At 34.2% G+C, this 21,997-nt stretch overlaps 1 protein-coding gene across 1 annotated transcript in view; it reads left to right on the top strand.

Annotated features, from left to right (window-relative positions):
• LOC140060354 (chromatin-remodeling ATPase INO80-like) overlaps positions 1 to 21,997 on the top strand; it is a 128,439-nt gene that overhangs the window by 13,161 nt on the left and 93,281 nt on the right. Inside the window, exons 3-11 of the mRNA XM_072106525.1 lie at positions 6,855 to 7,006; positions 9,845 to 9,912; positions 10,452 to 10,583; positions 12,496 to 12,601; positions 12,921 to 13,114; positions 14,956 to 15,213; positions 15,685 to 15,880; positions 20,274 to 20,375; positions 20,861 to 21,063. Coding sequence (XP_071962626.1) covers positions 6,855 to 7,006; positions 9,845 to 9,912; positions 10,452 to 10,583; positions 12,496 to 12,601; positions 12,921 to 13,114; positions 14,956 to 15,213; positions 15,685 to 15,880; positions 20,274 to 20,375; positions 20,861 to 21,063 — 1,411 coding nt within the window. The remainder of the gene's footprint in view (positions 1 to 6,854; positions 7,007 to 9,844; positions 9,913 to 10,451; positions 10,584 to 12,495; positions 12,602 to 12,920; positions 13,115 to 14,955; positions 15,214 to 15,684; positions 15,881 to 20,273; positions 20,376 to 20,860; positions 21,064 to 21,997) is intronic.

Below are 21,997 nucleotides of genomic sequence, written 5' to 3'. Positions count from 1 at the left end.
TTTCTAGATCTAGAAAACTCTCTGCAAGACTGTTTTCCGAGAGGGCCCAGTGTGTATATATGATGAGTTAGTGACAGTGGCTGAGTATGAACTAGTACACCGGGGTAACCCCCTACTTGTCTCGAAAGATGTACTAGGTTCTTTTAAGTGCACAAGAGCCAGATGTGTACACTGGACCTACAGTTTATAGTCCTTATCCGAGAAGACTCGTCCTACCACCAGAACCATTTATTTTTTATTTCAACTTTATTTAGAGAGGGTAACCCTTCCAGCTGAACCCGCAGGTCAGCTGATATCCAGGGGCCCTCTTAAAAATAACAAAATATATAAAACTATACTGAACTAATACGAATCTACTATATACATTTAAATTTAAAACAATTATCTAAAAAAATAATTATCTAAAAAAATATTCAATTAGACAATACGATATAATGTGTTTTTTAAAATTAAATTTAAACGAGTTAATATTGGTACATTCTTTTAAAACAGAAGGTAATAAATTATATAAAATACTAGCAGAATAAATAAAAGAGCGCCGGAAACATTCCAATTTTACTTTGGGTACCAGTAAGTCGCCCCTGGAAGCAGCCCTAGTCCTCATAGAACGTATCGGAACAGTGGAAAATAGTTGGGTGATGTATCGAGGGGCAGTATTGTTCATAGCTTTGAAAGCTAGGCAGCCTATGGAGTGAGTAAGCCTTGTCGATGTTATGACTACTTATTACGGTTTCCACTGTCTTTTAACCGAATTTGGGCGAATTTAACACACAGATTGGCACAGACTGTAATACTTGGGAACCATCCCCAGGAAAATTTGGCAGGACAAAATTAAATGCAAATAGGGAACTCCTGCTTAGCATGTGCACTGAACTTTGGCTTGCCATTACCAACACATTTTTCAAAGTTTCTAAGATCCAAACATCCATCTTTTTAACTGAGTGTTGACAAAGTGCGAGGCAAGCGGGGCATGCCAAATATTTGTGCGAGGCATCATTTTATCATTTCCAAAAGTGCGAGGCATATAGTTTACAATTTCAAAAAGGTGCGAGGCATATCTTAACATGCTATTATGCTATATTATAGGCCTAATAATCAATCGATACAAGCGTATCTAAATAGCATGTTGTTTATTTTTATGTAACGATTGTTTTTTCATTCAAGTCATATCTTGTCAAATTTTACTTTTACAAAAGTGCCCAAACTACGGTTAAAAAATCTGAACGACAGTCTTCAACTTTCGATAAACAATAATTGTTATAGCGACACACTCATCAAATGACTGCAATGTTTGTTGGCATTTCGAGCGTGTTCACTCACATGTCTCTCGAACATAGCAGAGTGAAAATAATATTTTGTCACACCCCTGCGCCTAGATCCGGTAGACCCGAGAGATGGAAAATCCCTCTTTACTATTTAGCAGGTAGCGGAATTATTCAGCCCTCAGCTCAGAGGATTGTGGTGCATTCCCCTCCTATAGCACGTGGTTTCAGCAGCAGCAACGCACAGACTTCTCTCTGAGCGGCGTGCCAAAGACATTTTTGACATTCCATTCTCTAGGAACAACACGTGTACCTCTCTCGCAAATAAGGTGAACAGCGATTGCCAGGACAAGTTCAATAACTGGCGGTGAATAAAAGGTAACTGATATGGCGATCCAATAACATGCCGCAAAGAAAAAAATTGCGACAGAATTCTGGAGCGCGTGTGAAAAAAGACTTACGTCCGACAATTGTAATACTAGGCCTAAAATTAAACTTTAGCTAATATGCTTAGCCCTAACCTAGATAAGAGGCCTATGTAGAAAATAATTTAATCAATTTTGATATAATAATAGTTGGTGTAATATTTAATAATGATACACTATTCCTGTTTTAGTAAGCTAGGTATATTACGAACGATTTTTATTTATTGTTGTCCATGTACGTACTAATAAACCTGGCGCTAGTTTCCTTCGCTTGTATTTTTACTCCAAATTTGATAACTAACTTTATCGTGTGAATACCACACCTTAGAAGTATACCTCATGAGTACTTTAATGAAAGAATCACATAAAAAGTAACAAATAAATCCTTAAATTAATGATTTTACAGGCGTGTTTTTCGCACACTGTTCGCGAATTTCACTTATTCAATGTTCAATATTTTTGTTTCTATGGAGCGCCAAAAGAGCAACGATAATAGAGGACTAAAACTCAGTGGAATGCGTCAATTTCTCATGCATTTATTGGTGAAAAACACGTTTTATTTCATTATATTTGTTAATTTGTCAATAAAAATGCTGTAATATGTTACTGCTGATACTGTTCTGTTTTCAAAGAATAATAATCGATCCTAAATCAACATCACTACCTAGTCTAGACCTAGGACATCCTACTAAGGATATTATGATGAATTTTTCTATTTTATTCTTTAAAAGGTTAACGAAACCGTGTACATTATCAACAGTAACATTTTTCCTTACTGACACTGACAGTGACAAAATCTATTGAAATTGTACTTGATTTTCACCAAATAATGCGTTAAATATAAATGGATTCCACAGAGTTTTTAGCCCTCTAATTAATTTTGCTCTTTTGGCGTTCCATAGAAACTAGTCTGGGCTCCAGACGGAGTTTTGTCTTAATATTAGTAAAAATATAAATATTTTTGCACATATGGCGTTTCATACGTGTATTACTTGAGTTTGGATACTCCGTCTGGGGAAACACGCACAAGTCACGTGGTTTGACACCAAGAATTCTTGGTGCATACGATTATCCGGTTGACTAGTTTCAGCTGCATGTGATTGGCTACTCACTCGTACACTGTTTTAATTTAATATTCATATTTTAGAATTTCAAAGACTCAACATCTAAGACGATGCGCATGCGCTATATTACGTTTAGACAATGTGCACTTGGGTACATTGATGAACAGTTTCTGAAAGCTAGAAATGATTTTATATGCCTAGTAGTCTGGTAAACATTTGATGGGATTTTTCCCAAGAACATGAAAACTCGTCTAGATATGATAGGCTAGCTTCTCCGCAAATAAAACATTGAATGGATCATTTATTATGCGGAGATAATTTAATTTATTTCCCACCCAGCCATACCCTGTCCTGTTCTGTGTGGTGGTGTAGCCCTGTTGTGTGCCGGTGTAGCCCTGTTGTGTGCCGGTCGGTGGTGGTATGCACTTTATTGGCGTTCTATTTGGCAGGTCATACGTACGAGTTGAGTATCCCTACGAAGGAGGCCTAGGCCAGGACTAAACAATTAATAAACAAAACAACTTGGCAACACGATTTTATATTTCAACAGTTGTTCAGTCTCGATGGTACATTCAGCACTGTACGTACTCTATCTTTTTCATTTTGAAACAAAATGATCATTGGTTGATTCGAAATCCATATTTACATACCGCCCGCCCCATATAGCCAAATACGGTATGATAACCTACGTCATTCTTATCGGATGTTTGCGGTCTGCAAATCGATTTCTATACGTGTTTCACAAGTCTGTATTTTCAGAGAAAAATCGCGGTCGAAATAAAAACAAATAAATATTTAAAAAAAGACAATAAATACAGACTTGGGGCAAGTCTACATAGAAACCAAAATATTGAACATTGAGTGTGCGAAATGCGAGAAAAACAACGTCTGTAAAATCACCAATTTAATGGATTTATTGTTACTTTTATGTGATTTTTCTTCATTAAAGTAGGCCTACTAATTCTAAGCTGTGGTATTCAGGATAAAGTTGGTTAAAATACAAGGCAGGTGCAAAAGGAAACTAGCAGGCCTCGAATTTTACCGCGGCCACCGCGGCCAGTGCCGTCGGTGCCCTCCCAGTTGGCCTCAATGCCCTCGAAAATTAATAGCACCCACGGCCACTACTGGCCTGCCCTTTTTTTTTCCGTTGGCCGTGAGTGCCCTTCCCGAGTTTTACCACAATAAAAACCACTGAAGTAGATAGAAAATAATGTCAAGAATATCGGACGAGACGCAAAACTATCGCCTGTCTTCGTTACGTTGTAAAGGGGATTTCCCTAAAAAACGCATTTACTTAGAGAAAACATCGAACATATTTATATAACCAAAACAATATCGTCCCGGCCGCCGTGCGTGGTAAATAATGGTATAGATAGTACATTAAAATACAGTGGTGTACACTTTTAATAATAAAGCTAAAAACGTTCCTCGATCGGAGGTCACTGAAAGTATTAAAGTCGCACCACCCCCGCCTCAATAATCGAGCTAGCCGCCTTCGTTGAAAAAAAAATTACACGCACTCCTAGCCTAGCCTATCCTCCCGCCGCGCGCCGAACCGATCAAGCACAATTCAATACATTGGGAAAACAATTCTATTTGACGCACACGCACCCTCTGATAAGAAATTTCACACGAAGAAAGAGGATCGGTCGTTGGAAAAACAATTCCTTTTGACGTACACGCACCCTCTGATATGAAAATACCATGTGCGTTCCTGCATGGTGTAGTCCATTCCATTATACGTGTAAAATTAGGGGTGTCAACTTTTAGTACTAAAGTTAAACCGGTACCTCAACCCGAAGATCGTTGGAAGTATATTATATTTATATTTTATCGCACCCACCTCAATAATCCAGCCGACAGATCATCGAAAAATCTTGTTTAACGACGTCGTACACTAAATTAACAAACGCGTTTTTACCGAACTCAAGGAAATGGTATAGTCCACAATACACGTGCAGAAGCCTAAACAGAGAGAGAGGGGTCGGCGTCCGTCCGTGTTTTGAATTCTTATGAATATGGATTATACTAACAAAAAAGCTTCAGAAATCAAAACTCGGAAAATAACAATAATTTATATTCTACAACATAATGTCATTGGCTTGATTTTTACCGTGGTTAACACTCTGTGTATGAATAGTTGTAGGCCTACAAACAAATTGTTTTTGTAACCTGTGTTCTCCGTCCGCTGCGCCTTAGTGTAGGGTCTTTACCTGTTGGGCCTGGCTTCACATGCCTTTTTTTTATCGCATTGTTTGAAACTAAACGAAACAACTGTGAACGCTAAACATCGTACCTTAATAATTATTATTTATATGGATCGTAAATACACGTAATATTTATATATAATGAAATACAAAAAGATGTAGACAGTCCTCTCCTACTACTACTACTACGCAATCTGATGAATAGGGGAAATTCCCCCAAAAATGTTTGCGGGTAGAATTTTTTTTTTTTGAAAAAAATTCCACCCGGGCGCTCAACCGGAAACAAGCTATTTTTTAATTTTGGCCTAGTTATTAAAATATTTTTTAATTTTGGCCTTGGTTCCCCTTCGATTTAAAACAAATGGCCTTGGTGCCCTCCCATTTGGCCTTGGTGCCCCTCAAATCAACGAAAACCGGAGGCCAAATGGCCTTGCCCCTAAAATCCCCAAATTCGAGGCCTGAAACTAGCCTAGCGGGCCTAGGCCTAGGCTACTTCAATTTCGGTGATTTCCTGCCTTGCAATTTTGAGAAATGATAAAATGATGCCTCGCATTTTTTGATGATGGTAAAACGATGCCTCGCATAAATTTCTGACTTGCCTCGCATGCCTTCCCTGCCTCGCGTGCCTCGCTGCCTCGCACTTTGTTACTACCCCTTTTAACTTCTCCTTTTAACCTTTTTTAACACTCGAGAATTGCTACACATTTTTTGTACAAATTATTGCATGAAAAATTACACAAAATCGTATTCTTTATTGTTCACATTATAAAAATTAACTTTGCGTCGCATAGCCTATTTCATGCCTACCACATTCACAGAATCGATTTACCTGGCCTATATTCAGGGTTCTCACCAGCATGTCAACCAGCCACCCGGCCCTACAAAATTTTCCTACAGGTAGCTCTGATCTGTGACAACCAGGCCTGACAAGACTAGACAAGTTATTTTTAGCATTGACAAAATTCTACTACATTTGGCCAATCACAGTTCATTATTTATGCTTATGTTTTCTGTGATGTGTTTGACCAATACATTCTTGATAATGAAGCTCCGCCTACTTCACAATAACCTGGGTTACAAAAACATAAATGGCCAATCATAATTCGGGAGATTTGCTTGATTATTATGAGAGACCTACAGTATTTCATCACTTGATATAGCCACAGCAGAGTCTTTTATGCCGGAATTATTTTTATGAGGTCATTTCGTCCCAATTTCGTCCCTACTTTAGGTAGCCCTGAGCTGTTTTCTCTAGAAACTGTATACCCCGTGCTAGTACTAAATCGAGCCCTGAGTAGGAAAAAAGGTTGAAAAAGTTCTATTGTATGGCTCTCTAAAATATTCAATATATTTATTTTATTTATTATGTGCTTATGTATTTAATTGCCTGAATCCTTGAATTGTACGCTAATATTTATTATTTCAAACATTTAACCACCAAACATCAATAATATGTATTTAAAATATCTAGGCCTATCAGTATCAATTATCATCAGTGCAAGACCCTTTCACAACAGAAATGAAATGAATTTCTTCTGCATGTTTTCAAAAAAGACTCGTAAATTGTTATTTAAATAAGGTTTCTTTAACTAAAACCGAAAGTCGGTTACAAAATACCATGATTTTTCTGACCCAAATTGATAAAGAATCTGAAAGTAAATATGGTAACATTTTAAAAATTCAACTAGATATTATGTAAACAATATTCTTATGAGTACTACTGTTTACAATGAAGAGACTTCAACCCAACAATTGATCATAGCTTCTTGGTTTTGTTTTTTTTCCAAAATGGTGACAGCACGACTAACTAAAATTCATTCATTTTTATTAGATGTTACTGACTATAAACCAGTTGAATATGTTTAAACAAATATAAAATGTATATTTATAATGCAGGTATTCTGATAGTGATGATTATGAAGATGAAAATGTTAACTTGACAAATGGAGATTTTAAACCAAATGGCCATAAAGATACGCATCATCAGCAGAAGAATGTTAAGGCAGATACCGTGAAACATACCAATGGATTCAATATAAATAAACAAGGTAGTTCTTGTTTTTTTTAAAATTATATTTTTAGGTAGATTAATTTTTGTGTCGGGTAAAACCATAAATTAGCCAATCTAGTCATCAGACGCATCTGGATGATGTTATCCTTCATAAGGCGCAAAAGAAACTACACATTATTTCTAACGGCAGAAACACATTTTAACATGTTTGTTATTGTTGTATGTCAAGCTGACCAAACAAGTTTTTGGGAAAGGCCGTTTGGAAGCTGGCCGTTTGGGGCTGTTTATTCCATTTGGTAGTTGACACCTCCCCTTTGTATGGCTGACTGATTGCCACTGATAAACACGTTGAAATGTGTTTTAAACATACATGTTAAAACTTATACAATATGTCAGAAATGTACCATAAAAACATAAAATGATTGTTTGATGGGTCAGTAAAAATAGGAAAAAGCTGAGCATTCTTGTTCTTTGCTAGAACACAACCCCTTTTTACAATGCACCATTCAATCATACTTCTAGCATGTGGTTGCTGTACAAAATACAATCTTGCTTAAATGTGGTAAGAAATGTATTCAAATACCCATTTAAGGTTTGTTGTCCGTCGTTCTTTTTTTATTTATTTTTTTTCATTCATTATACAAATCCTGAATCCTTTTTAGTTTATCAGGTTTTCCATCCCAAAGAAAATCAAAGAACGTATTTTGTAGTTTGTTAATATATTCTACATCAGGTGTAAATTTGAAAAATTATATGATAAAATTGGTAAGATAAACCTCTTAGTTTCCACATGTTGAGAACACTTTTTATTTGTTTCAATTTATTTTAAAAGTTAAGAGTAAGTGTAAGCGTTCCCCGAAACATATATTCCAAGGTATTTGATTGGCCCATCTGTCCAACACAAATTGGTGCAGTCAATTTTAAAATTGGTAAAAGTGCCTAGTCTTAAAATATTACTTTTGTCAAAGTTGACATTTAGACCAGAATTTCTATTGCTGTATTCAGTGAATATTCATCCTTCAAGAAGAACACATATAAAAGTTTTTATTTTGTCTCAATGATATCCCAAGCATTTCTGCCGCAATTATAAATAAATATGGAGATAAAGGGCAACCCTGTCGTAGTCCCCTCGATAATAATATCAAATTCGTTCTGGAACACATATTTTACATTTTGAGCTACTACAATCTAGTGTGTGGACAGCAAGTAAAATGGAATTCCCAGAAAAATGGCTATGGTTTTAAGTTCGACATGCGCGAGTCGCTGCCCGACTGCTAACATTTGACACGAGTATGGCGTCCAATTTCCTCAAGAACATAATTAGGAGGTTCATTATTGCAGGGGACAATGCCAGCATTAATAGTACTCACAGTTTCTTCTTCTGCAGCAGGTTCAGTTAGTGTAAGCCTATCAACAACAGGAGCAGTTAATGAATAACTTGAATAGCGTTGTTGCTGCATACCGGTACCTCATTTGCATATGCATTTCCACCTGTTTCGTCCTTGCCGGATCTCAAATAGTACGAAATACCCTTGGATTTTGCTGGATCTCTGTCCTTAGTTCTCGACATTACGGTATGTTAGTACAGGGCTGTTTAAAACATCGACAATTTACTGGTACCGTCCAAGTACTGTAGGCTCTATGATGCACAGTGTTAAGTATGAGTGAAAAGATTGTCGAACAAAACCAGAGCACAATCTACACACGTCTTCACTACTACCGCTCACTCACTGATCTCCTGACCGCTCACTGATTTTCCTGTCTCTCTACCGATCAATTTCTACATTCACTGCCATTTAAGGCATTTTACCCAATTTCAGAATACACTGCAAATTTAGGTAATATTGGATTGTGGCTACTGTCTCGACACTAAAGAGTTGTGTACTTCTGCATAGCCTCACCTTCCTGTCTCCAAACCCCACCTTATATCATTGCTTGGTGTTGCCGAAGTCGAAAACAAGATTCTGTTAGAATGTCCAGCAAAACAAAAACAGTGCACTTCTGCAGCCTTCAGGCCTTTACAATTGAGTCACTCATGGTTGTTATGGCTAGGTCAGCGTAGAAATGCCAATATGAGTAAGAGGCTGTTATAATACATGTACATTGGTATACAAGTGCTGTTTTGGTTAGGATTTTCAAATTTATTTGCTACCGGCTGTGTACCTGACGATTCCCGGACTTGGCTAAAGTTAACTCATGCAATTGGTTTTTCCTGCAATGCAGTGTAGCAATGTTTCAACATCCACTGCCTAGGAATGTTTCAACATCCACCTCTGTGCTCTTTCCCGTAAAAAGCTCCCATAAATTTACACATAGAACTTCAATACTATCGTAGTGGTAACGTTTGGTTTCAGTTTTAGGAATTGTTTATCAATTCAATCAAAAAAGGACAGGTCTGTTCAGGAAGCATTTGATTTTACAACACCTTTTAAGTTTACGTTAATGTCTCAGGGCCATGAAAGAACTATTAGGTAGCAAGTTTAGTACAAATAGTTTGAGGTATATAGAATGGTCTATGGGACCCAGAAATGGCAATTCTTTAAGTGACTGGTTCTGTTCAATTTTAAGTGGGAACCATCCAAATTACCCTAAAATTGCATTTAATTTGCATATCGAGTACATGGACCAAACCAATTCTGAAATTTTCTCTGACCTATCAGGAATCAATATCATTAATTCTTAAGTGACCATCACTATGCTAAATTACCTTAATTAACGCCTTTATTAGTGCTAATTAGACATTTAAGTTTAGTCAAGCCATGCAGACAAACAATTTTTACCATTTAAAAAAAAAACCTTTTATACTGTAGTACAAGGAATATTTCGAAAATAATTTGCATACTGTACTTAACTGCTTCGGTTTTTTATAATACAGAAAGAAAGACAGACAGACGACGGCTGTATAACTTTACAAAGTTGAAGAAAAGCAGAAAATGGTTAAAGGTAACTAAGCACATTGCTCAATACAGAGGTGTGTGAATTCCATTTTATTTCACCATGGTTTCACTGGTCGAGGATATTATGTTATGGGAAGTTAAAAAGAGTTAAACTAGATTTGATTTCTTTGATTTACCATAGTACTGTAGATCGTTTGGCATAAATTCTCTCCTCGAATAAATGCCCAGGTGTTTATTTGATTCCTCAAATAAACTCCCTAATACATTTCTATTTGTAGTAGAATTCATTACTGACTTCTTGATATTAATTGTGTTGTATTTTTTCATATCTAACAGGTATTTATTTGATTATACATGTTACCTTATTACACCCAAAAAAAAAAAACGCCTCTCCATAATAAACGCCTCCCTCATATCTCCCCCCCCCCCACCCTCCCTCCCTAAAAACCCTCCTGAACCAATTTATTAATAAACAGTAATAAACTTTCAAAAACTCATTTTCCACAAATTTGATACCGTTATTAACAAAAAAAAAAACTATATCCGGCCCATTGACTAAATTAGTTTCATTTTTTCTACATAAAGAACATATTATTGACAGACAGTTCGGAAAGTGAAGATGATGATAAGATGATGACTAAAGAAGAGATACGACACCTTATTAAGGTTCATAAATACAAGCGCTCTTGTCAAAAGCTGTTCTATACACAAGGCGAGGTATTATTTTTAGACCATTGTAGAGTTTAGAATGATTGTCTATTGTCTATATTCAGAGAAATAAACCCACTGAAATTGATTATTCAGTTTATGAAACTTATAATGTTTAACTTAATGTGTAATAATAACCAACAATATGCATATTTTATTAATTTTTGACAAAAATGAATTTACATTTTATTTAGGTAGTGTAAATTTATTTTGGTTTATTTATAATTTTGGGCGTGTCTTATACACAGGTCATTTCTGTACTCATCCTAAAAAGTCAAACAAAGTTAACAGTACAGTAGTCAACAACTAGGCGTACCTATAGTGTACTACTCTGTTAATGTAGGCCTAGCTAGTTTTGTTAGCCTGTGTAATCACGATCGATCACCACATAGTGGTAAAGCGTTTATTAAAACCCGCCTTTTATTCCAATTTTTAACATTATGATGTCACAGAAAAAATATTATGCTATTGTGACCTGAAGAAAATAAAATGTTGTTAGTGAGCCTGAGGAGCTATAGTGGATTAAAAATAGGCATGGTTTTGACAGTATTTTGTAACTTTTTCAAATAAAATGCACGCAAATTTCACAAAGTTTCAATATAAAATAATGTTTGGTTTTTAATCTATTTATTGATCATTCAAAATCATAAAATCGCATGTAATTCACGTTGCACAACTGACATTTTTAAAAGATAGGAGGTGCACAACTTCATGTAATGTCCATTAAGTTGAAAAAGTTATGAAATGTTATGATTAATCTTGCCAAAATACATTTTACATTCTGTGCAATGCAAAAAAAAAAGAAGTCAATTCGTATACTGGTTCAAAATTTACAAATCATTTTAAGACAGGAATTATTTGGGCATTTTTGAGACATTGGGAAAAAACGCGCGCAAAATGCTATTAATAATAGTCTTGTACAACTCTGTGGTATCTATGGGGTTGGCAAAAATAAGAACTTAAGTCATTAATATAAAAGTTATAACCCTTCAAAAATGGTTCCAAATATAATTGGAAATATGCCATTTCTCAAGCAAAAATTGTTTTTGGCAACTTCAACGTACCATAACCTTTGAATGGATAATCCGATTTCAATCATTTAAATTGCAAAAGTTTAGATTCAGTAAGTTTCTTAACTGAAATTAAATGAAAGAAAGATTACATTAATTTGAATTTTTACATCGTTTGGATTGATTTTATAATATATAATGGTCATACATACAATAACAAGGTATAAATTTAATTGCAACTAAAGTCACTTAAATAGACATAGGCTAAGCCCTACCACACAATGCATCGTCACTGGCAATCAAACAAAATTATATCATTGTTTTATTATTAAAATAACATTGTATTGATTGTAAAATGTTTAAATTTTGGCCTAGAAAGTTCGTTTTATACCTCGACTACACAAAAAATACTAATATTTCAGTCTCCGTCTTATACAGATGTGACTTGTACACCTAAATGTACGGTAGTTATACTTTTCAGGCAAAGATCAATTTATTTGCAACTAGGCCTTAATTTACCGATGCATAAATGTACTGTAGTATCGACGTATGCTCATACAGCAAAAAGGTACAAATTATGTTCATGATATAATTTACCAATTTTTCAATTTATGGATAACATTCTTCGGTAAGTTGACCACGCAAAGAGGCCGACTCGGCCAGTTCTACAGATATCTGGCTATATAGCATAACAATTAAATATCGCCTTTTATATCTGTGAAATATAACATTTGACTTTAGGAATGATACTTTTCTCTCAAGACCATATTTTCCCTCACCGAAATTATTTCCCCCGGGGATGTCAAATGTTGTATTTCACCTATAAGCAAGTGATAAGTGTATAATGTTGTTAGTGTTAAAGAGATATAAAATGCCGAATATTTCCAAAGATCTATTTTATGACTTTGCAGGTACATCAACATCAATATTATGGTGCTGGTTTATTGTCTACATATGACAGATACTTAGACAATGAACGGCTTATTCTTGGTCCAAAAAAAAAGAAAAAGGAAAAAGGTATGGTTTCCATGCACTTGGTGAATTATAAATACAGGGAGAGAGGTGAATAAACAATACAGTCTGAGGGCATTAAAATGTGGGAAATCTAAGGAAAATACTCTTCATATATTCATTTAACATATTTATTTTCTCCTGATCTGATAATGTGGACCAGAGATCATATTGGTACCCCCTTATCTTTCAGTGTATTAATTATTGAAGCGGGATTTCCAAAAAGATAATTTTTACATATATAAACATCACAACTTTGGTTGGTTAAATGGTTACATATTTAAGTTTAATTGAATTAATAAAGACAAATTCAAATTTATTTTAGTGGATAAGTTTAGAAAAGGAAAATTGAAGATTGTGAATTTAGAAGAAGCAAAAGTGCCACGTCCTCATTTCTCTGTTTCAACTGTCTCCCAGTTTCATGATTCTATAGTACGCCGTAAGTTAGCAGGAGTAAAAGATATTGATGGTTTAAGAAAAAAGCTATGGATTGCCATGTCAAAAAAAGATATACCAAAGGTTAGTGATTATTTATAGCAAACTCTTTTTGTTGATTTATTCTACTTTAAAATACTCTCAATATCTTTCAATCTGAATTTTTTTTATTGAGGTGCTTCACTTGTGATGTAATCATAAACATTACAATGAAATAAAGAATTTATTTTAAAATGCAAGATAATATATAATACAATAAATAAAAAGAAATACTAGTAGTGGGCGTCATTCACCGAATGACATTATTAAGTATCATTCCACAAATATAAACATTCAATAGCTTTGAATTCGTCAATGTGACGAGTTCCGGTTATCCGCGCAAATGCAAAATACACATACGTTAAAAAAGTATTGTATTTATTTCTACATTAAATGTAGTTTGTGAGCTGAAATTTGATCTAACAACAAAATATAGCCTAGATTAGTTTCAGTTGCCTGATGACTTTTGTAATTATATTCTTCTTCTTATTTTTTTACCTAATTTAAGGTCACACACTCCATTTTATGTAAAAATAAATACTATATGGTCCTATTGCAAAATTTTTATTCTTTTAACTTATTTTTTTTTTTTTTTTATCTTATGTGGGTTCATCCCACTTTTATTTCCAAACCACTGTTCTCTTTACATATATTTTTCACATATCATTATAGTTACAATGTTTGTTTAATCATCTGTATACATATACTTATTTATTCATTTGTTTACATATTATCACATTGCTTAAACATATTATCTGTAACACATTTTCATTAACAAGCTTATTTTTTTTTCTTACATAGTTGTTTTTGATTTTTTCATCTACCACATTTTCATTTAACAATGCATATTCTCTGTTATACTCATTACTTACTACATGTTTACTGTTAACATAATATTGTTCTCATCCTTTAACATTAATATTAATATTTTTGTTCTTTAATGTTTACAAAACCAGCAGATCCTTTTTTGCATCTATAACTTCTTAAATTTTCATTTAACTTTTTTACTTTCTTCTCTTATGTGGATTCATTCCACTTTTTTTTTTTTTTTTACTTATTTTCTTTAAAAAAAAAAAACTATTTCCATATATTATTTTGTTTATACATACATTATCATTTAACCACATTGATTACATAGTTTCCTCTTTTTATACATATTATCTATAACACATTTTCATTAACAAAGCTTATTTTTTCTTACATAGTTGTTTTTGTTTTTATTTAAAGGTGTGAAAAAATATATTTTTCTACTAATTTTAGCGGCCCGCTATAAATCTTAAAATGCATCCCTCGCGGATTGATATTTTCATATTGTGATGTGATGCACCCACTTCAACCGATTATGTGAAAGGGTAAACAAATAAAAATACCAGGTCTTCCTCAATTTGTAATAATGGATTCTGCAAAAAAAGCAATACAATTAATTCAGCAACGATATAGCAAGTGTACGATGTTTGTATGTTACCACTCATTACCAGCTAGGCCTACAAAACTAAGCTTAACTAAGCTAGAAACATCTACAAGAGAACTTATAGAATTAATTCAAACATTGAAGTCATACATAGGTCAATAATCACATTTCCATCTACTTTTATTTCGTCAAATGCAATATTTCCGCCTTTGGTCCTTTATAAAAAAAATATTCATGGACTACATTCTGACGAATATGTAAACAGGGATTACAAAACTATGTAACCATTTTCTTTAACATCTCCTTATTTAGTAATTAAATAAATAAATGGATACCTAGAGGGAACAAAGTATACAAAGAATGCTAATAAAACTTTTATAGTTTTATTAAAATATATTTAAAATCATTGTATGTTTATGAAAAATTCGTATTTTTATACTATAATCTTGAATTACTTACAATTTTCTCCTTATAGGCATATAAACATCGATCATCTTTCCGTTCTAATAACATAACCAATGCAAAAAAACTTGTGCAACTTTGTCAAAAGGAGATGAGACGTTCAGCGGTACAATCACAGCGTATATGCAAGGAGACTGTTCCAAAAGCAAGACGATTGACACGTGAAATGATGTCTTACTGGAAACACTTTGATCGTGTTGAAAAGGAACACAGAAGAAAAGCTGAAAAACAAGCAATTGAACAACGCAAGTTAGATGATGAAATAAGAGAGGTTGGTATTTTTTATTTTCAGTATCATAGTGTGTAGATTTGACTTGAGACGGTTGCTTTCTTCTGTAAAACATATATAAATGTATTCATCTTCTTAAAATAAACAGTTCTTCTTTAAAATACTGGTTTCACCTATAAATTATTCTTCTGTACTCTCGCACACACATCCTGGCTTATAGGATAGTGATGTCCAAAAAAACCCTATTGCTACAGAATGTGTATCTTGCCTTTTAGTAAAGGTTTGTTTTCGATGATTTTTTGTAGTATAGTGTACTATTTGGTCGTAAACTAGTACAACAAGAATTTCATTGCAAACATTTAAACTCTGTGTGTATAAAATTGTATAAAATGTAACAAGTAACAAATAAAACAACATTGCAAATCATATAATTTAAACATTTTTCTGACAATAGTAAGGCTTTTCCAGATCAGAAAGATATGTTTAAAAAAAACAATTCTATTTATTATACAGGCAAAGCGACAGCAGAGAAAGTTAAATTTTTTGATTACACAAACTGAACTTTATGCACATTTCATGAGTCGCAAATTGACTGGAGAAACCGATAGACATCGTAAAGAAATCCTAAGTAAATTGGAAGAAAATAATCCAATGAGAGAGGTGCAGGTTGATGGAGGTGTACTTGTAGATGTAGAAGCAGATGATTATGGTAATGTACAAATTTAAAAGCGTGTTTTGGTATCACATTTTTTTTGCCTCTTTGATCTTTTATTATATTACATTACATGTTTGGGTTATATGCCTTTAAAATTAGTTTTTGTTACAATTAATACATATAAATAAATTTTTGTTTAAAAAAAAGTCTTTGCTTTACTCCTTGATGGTAATACAAATTATATTTATTTTCACACTATTATTGGAAGGAAGCCTTGTTCACTTTAACATGAAAAAAATTATACAAGCAAGTGCAATGGGTCTAATATTGTCTTTACTACATAATATTACAAGATTTAGACTTTTTAACACTTTCACTGCCAGCCACTCGCTTAAGGAAGATCACCGCCAGACACTTTGCTAAATACATCTGTTTTTCAAAGCTCACAGTGGAGGTGTTTTTTATCAGATAGACATGTACTATACATCAAAATAAAGACATACAAATACTGTAAGCTTTCCAAGAATACCAAATATTTTATTGAAATAATATTCTAAAATTTAAAAATACAAAGGCTAGATAATAGGGGTTTACACTCGTACTCGGCCTAAGCTAGCGTCCCTAGGCCTGGAATTTTTCTTTTCTTTAAACATACATAAATCTTACGTAATTTATTACATTTTATAAATCAAACTTTGATATAAGTATACTAACACCATCTGTGGATAATCTATATATAAATTATGGTTAATTCTGACATAGGCGAGCACAATGGAAAAAACTTCGGGACAAATCTCCGCCTTGTTTACCTACCTTATCTATCTCACATGACCGCGAAACGTAGATTTTATAACATTAGTTTCCACTATTACGATATTGTTCCATATTTCTATCTTCGGAAGATATTATAAAGGGTTTTAACACCAAATTTCTGATTTCATCAGTAGATTTTCAATTCAATTTCAATTGTACACGGTCCAAGTAATTTCCGGGTTCACGATGAGTTCACCATTTACAGGTTCACCTTACAACTTCCTGGTTTCAACTAAGTTGGCCGTTAGTGGCTATAGCCATTTTAATAGTTTTTGTTTTACTTTCGAATCAGACCGCGCGTGTGAAGGTACAGTAGTTAAAAAATAAAAATTATACTGCAAATTAATAAAGATAAAATTAAATATACGCCATAAAGCATCGGAGTATATTGCTGGGAATAGTATTATAAAATTACATAGGGAGATCTGATGATATGACCTTTTGTTTAAAATTGAGTGAAATCTTGATAGCTGAGTTTTATTGAGTAAGCTAGCAGGAATAACTGTGGGCTATCTGTGTCCCGTTAGGATAAGTTACCATATTATTAAAAATGAAAAAATAAACATATCCCTCGAATAAACTCCACCTCCTCACATCTGCCCTATAAGGGCCCTACAAAACAATAGACACTATACTTTATGATGATTGTTAAACATTTAAGACACTGTGAAACAGAGTAGGTTTAGTTTTTCGAATGTCAAGCACTTTCAATAATGGTAAACAACAGAAAATGTACCAGGAGAATGTCCTTCTAAAACCTTTTTACCCGAGTCATTATCATTCCGAGAACCATCGTCTACACTTTCTAGAGGGGCAGCGAGCTCACCCTCTAGAAAATAGTAATTTTCAGAGATGGAATCGGCAAATATTTCTGCAATTGCTTCATCTGTAGTAAGCATGTTTGCTGTACACACACGCGCTAGTAGCTGGGATTAACGAGAATAGGTCACAATAAAATTGTAAAATATGTGCGGTACAAATTGAATTAAGTGTTGACATTTTTACAGTAGGTACATAGATACTTACTCTAACCAATTCTACAATAAAAAGGTATGAACGAAAATGTCTGTCTTTGGCAGTCTGGTGGTGTTTTTCTAAAGATGGAGATTTCCATTTTTGGCAGTGAAAGTGTTAATAATTGGTACCAAGATAACTTGACACAGTTTACTAGGAAGATGGGTATTAAACTGGCAGCCCAGAGACATTTGGTTATATGAACTATAGGTACCAGGCTATCTTAAATATTGTAGATACCGGTTCTAGGACAACTACCATCTGGACATTTACCCCAGTACAAACACCCTTCTAGGACAACTACCCCCGGGGCAACTACCCTCTTAGGACAACAACCCCCTAGGACAACTACCTCCTAGGACAATTACCCCCTAGGACAACTATCCTCTAGCTACCCACTACGACAATTACCCCTTAGGACAACTGCCCCATGTAGCATATCCGGACAACTACCCCCCTAGGACAACTAACCCCCTAGGACAACTACCCCCTTGGACAAGTACCCTCTAGGACAACTACCCCCTAGGACTACTACCCTCTAGGACAAATACCCTCTAGAACAACTACCACCCAGACAACTACCCTTTAGTACAACTTCTATGCCCCCTAGGACAACCCCTCTGGAACCACAACACCCTCTGGATAACCACATCTCTAGAATAACTAATCTTCATGACACCTATACACTTTAGGCTTTTTTATTTTATTTAATTTATTTTGCCTTTTTTTCTAATAATAAATTACATTAAACTTTGATAATGATCTTGTAAAACTCACTACTTTACTTACTTCAAAACATAGAGAGAGAAATCTTTCGAATCTTTTAATATCATATGCATATTCGTCAGTTATTTGACGTTGAACGAGAATCGATAAAGCTCCAAATTTTCTTAAAATGTATTCCAATTTTGACAAATAAAAAGTGTGGGCTTATTTCATTCTTGCGGGTGTCATGGTATTGTATGAACTCACCTGTTCATTTGGCATTATTTGTGAGTGGTATCTCTCTCATCTATGCTATCCCCATTTTTTAGGCCCTCCGTATTGCAGTGGATAAAATGTCTGTCTGTCTTTGGATGAGGATGTCAATGGGCATCTCATTGTTGTTAAATTACAGTACAGCTAAAATTTACTACAACGTAACCCACGTTCCAGCTTTGTGGCTATGTGTGGCTACGAGGTATTGTTTTTGATCGCGATCCTACGAACTGCATTGTTTTTTATTACAATCCTACGAGAGGCATTGTTTGCCCTGCATCTATTGTTTTGTGTTACAAACAACATTGTTATCAATGAATCAAGGGGAACAATGATTGAAAATACTCATATTTTGATTTAGGCTAGCTAGCTAGGCCCAGAGTCTAGCAATTAATGTTTAAAAAAAAAAACAAAGTACCACGCACCCTACACTTTTGAGTGTGTACAGAGTACCAATCTAGCAAGCAGTATTACTAGATTAGGCCTTCCGTAAATAAAACCTATAAAATGCATCCAAATGTTGCCTTAAATGCAATAAAAATTTCAAATTAAACATCGTGTCACTATGTTTTAAATTCGACGACGTATTATTAGCAAAATAGAATTTTTCACACTAGGCCTACGGCACTCGTATGGCCAGTGAACTTCAGTGAAGTGGGCCAACTTTTTTTCTTCCAATTTGTATCAACATACTTAACCACCAATGTTCCACATGTTTTTTTCGCTCCCCGTCGGTGCACTATAATGTGGGTCATGGGTTATTGAATTTTATTCAACGAATATATTATTTTAGTGGTGTTGACTGATTCGTTCATTTAGTACCATATTTAGAATTACTTTTTACGCAATTGTTTGTAGTATTATTTTGTGATATTTTAACATGGATTATATTGATTTAAATCAATTTTTCTAGAGAAACTCCTGTACGACGAAATGGAAATTTTTATCAATATTTAATATAAAAAATCGCTGGGCTCTGGGCCTAGTCAAGGCCTGTAGCTAGGCAAGCCTACTCAGGCGTAGCTGAAGGGGTAAAATTCGTTGATCCACGGTGGGTTATTATATTGGCATTGTTCTCTTTTGATAGCTGGTAACAATGGTGTATATTCCCATTCCATAGGAGGCATAGCAAAATAAAGCCTCTCGTAGTATCGCGATCAAAAACAATACCTTCCTATGCTATCGCATGTGAGAGTGTGGGAACGTAATAAAAGGTTACTCGTGGGAACGAAGCAGTCATTAATAGCTGTACTGTACAGTATCTCTCACGTCTATCTGGTACCATTTTTTAAGCGCCTTTCATGGTCCTTCAAGCAGTACCCGGCAGGCTCCCATTTACTTTGATTTCAGGTAACCACTAAACACTTACATAGTCAGATATTGAATCTTGCTTATCTAACCAAGTCTCTTTGCCTGTCTACATAGATGTAAAAAGTATACTGATTATTAACACCTACACAAGGACTAGCAAATCTCAAATGCTCACTGTAGTTATCGTATCAAAACCTGCTGATTTGTGTAAAGAAAGCTTATCAATTAACAAAGCAACTTTGAGACTTTGTTTATACAGTAATTTATGTTTTTATATGAAATGAACTGATGGTTGTTTTGTCGAATTGACAATTGTTTTATTTTCATCTAGATTCCAGTGAAGCTAAAGATCTTGCCCTAAACAATGCTCAGAATGCTTTCAAGAAACATGAGGAGAAAACTGCAATTTTTGATGCTGATATTCCTCAAAGATGTAAGTTCAATAATATCCAGAACACTAACAAAAATTGTTTTCCCTTCTTAACTGATTATGATGCCATTTGAGCTGAAGCATACTTCTCTTTTATCCATGCTATATTAAAAAGGGAAAAAATGATTGAATGTAGATTTCTGTAATTCTTGGACATTTCTATTGTTAAGTAGTATACTATGAAACGCGGTGTGTGATAAAATGCTAATCGTTTTACCAATATATAAGTTAAACTGCTGTCTAGACTAGTCAATGTTACTGTTTATTATTCAGACTGTGTACCCATAGACTAATTTAAAAAAATAAGAAAATATTTAAGAGGGGTTGCAGTACTATATAGAGTGTGTTTAAAAAAAAATCTCTTTTGCAGTTTCATGTATGTGTTCAATTTAAATGCGATCCTGAAAGAAAATGAATCTTCAAGCTGATAAAAGTAACCAATTTTGAACACCATTAATGCAAAAAAAATTATCGTTTCTTTTTTGTAGTTGATCTGGCTAATCCTTTCTTGCTTAGTAACAATGAGATGCCTCAGCCTAAAATGTTCAATGGCCAATTGAAATCTTACCAATTGAAGGGTATGAACTGGCTAGCCAACCTTTATGACTGTGGAATTAATGGTATTCTAGCTGATGAAATGGGTCTGGGTAAAACTGTACAGAGCATTGCATTTGTTACTCATCTTGCTGAGGTAAGTTTTCATTAATTTGTCTGATGGAATTTATTTTGATCAATGTTTGATAATCTATATATAAATTATGGTTAATTCTGACATAGGCGAGCACAATGGAAAAACTTCAGGACAAATCTTTGCCTTGAATACCTACCTAATCTATCTCAGATGTACCGCGAAATGTAAAGTTGATAACATTGGTTTTCACTATTACAATAAATATATATTATATATTCCATATTTCTATCTTAAGAAGATATTTAAAACAACATTTCTGATTTCATCGGTAGATTTTTAACTCAATTTCAATTGTATGTGGTCAAAGTAATTTCCAGGTTCACGATGAGTTCATGAGTTCACCTTGCAACTACCTGGTTTCAACTAAGTTGGCCGTTAGTGGCTATAGCCATTTAAGATTTTTTTTTATTTTCGAATTGGACCGCGTGTGTGAAGGTACAGTATTAATACTGCAAATTAATAAAGATCAAATTAAATATACGCCATAAAGCATCGAAATATATTGTGGGGAATAGTAATATAAAATTACATAGGGAGATCTGATAAGACATTTTGTTGAAAATCGAGTGAAATCCTGATAGCCATAAACATATCCCTCGAATAAGCACCTCCCTCAAATGAACTCTGCCTCCTCACCAAGGGCCATACCAAACAATAAAAACTATACTTTAAAATCATCTAAGACAATGTGAAACAGAGTAGGTTTAGTTTTTCGAATGTCAAGCACTTTCAATTATGGTAACCGACAGAAAACGTACAAAGAGAACGTCCTTTTTACCCAAGTCATTATCATTCCGAGAACCATCGTCTACACTTCCTAGAGGGGGAGCGAGTGAAGCGAGCTCACCCTTTAGTAAATATAATTATTTAGCCATTTATTCACTTACAGTGTGCTTGTATTCACACAACCATAAGCTCCGACGCGTTAGATCGT

The sequence above is a fragment of the Antedon mediterranea genome, chromosome 10 (genome assembly GCF_964355755.1).
Source record: "Antedon mediterranea chromosome 10, ecAntMedi1.1, whole genome shotgun sequence".
Taxonomy (NCBI): Eukaryota; Metazoa; Echinodermata; class Crinoidea; order Comatulida; family Antedonidae; genus Antedon; species Antedon mediterranea.
This window is presented reverse-complemented; position numbering and strand designations above follow the sequence as displayed.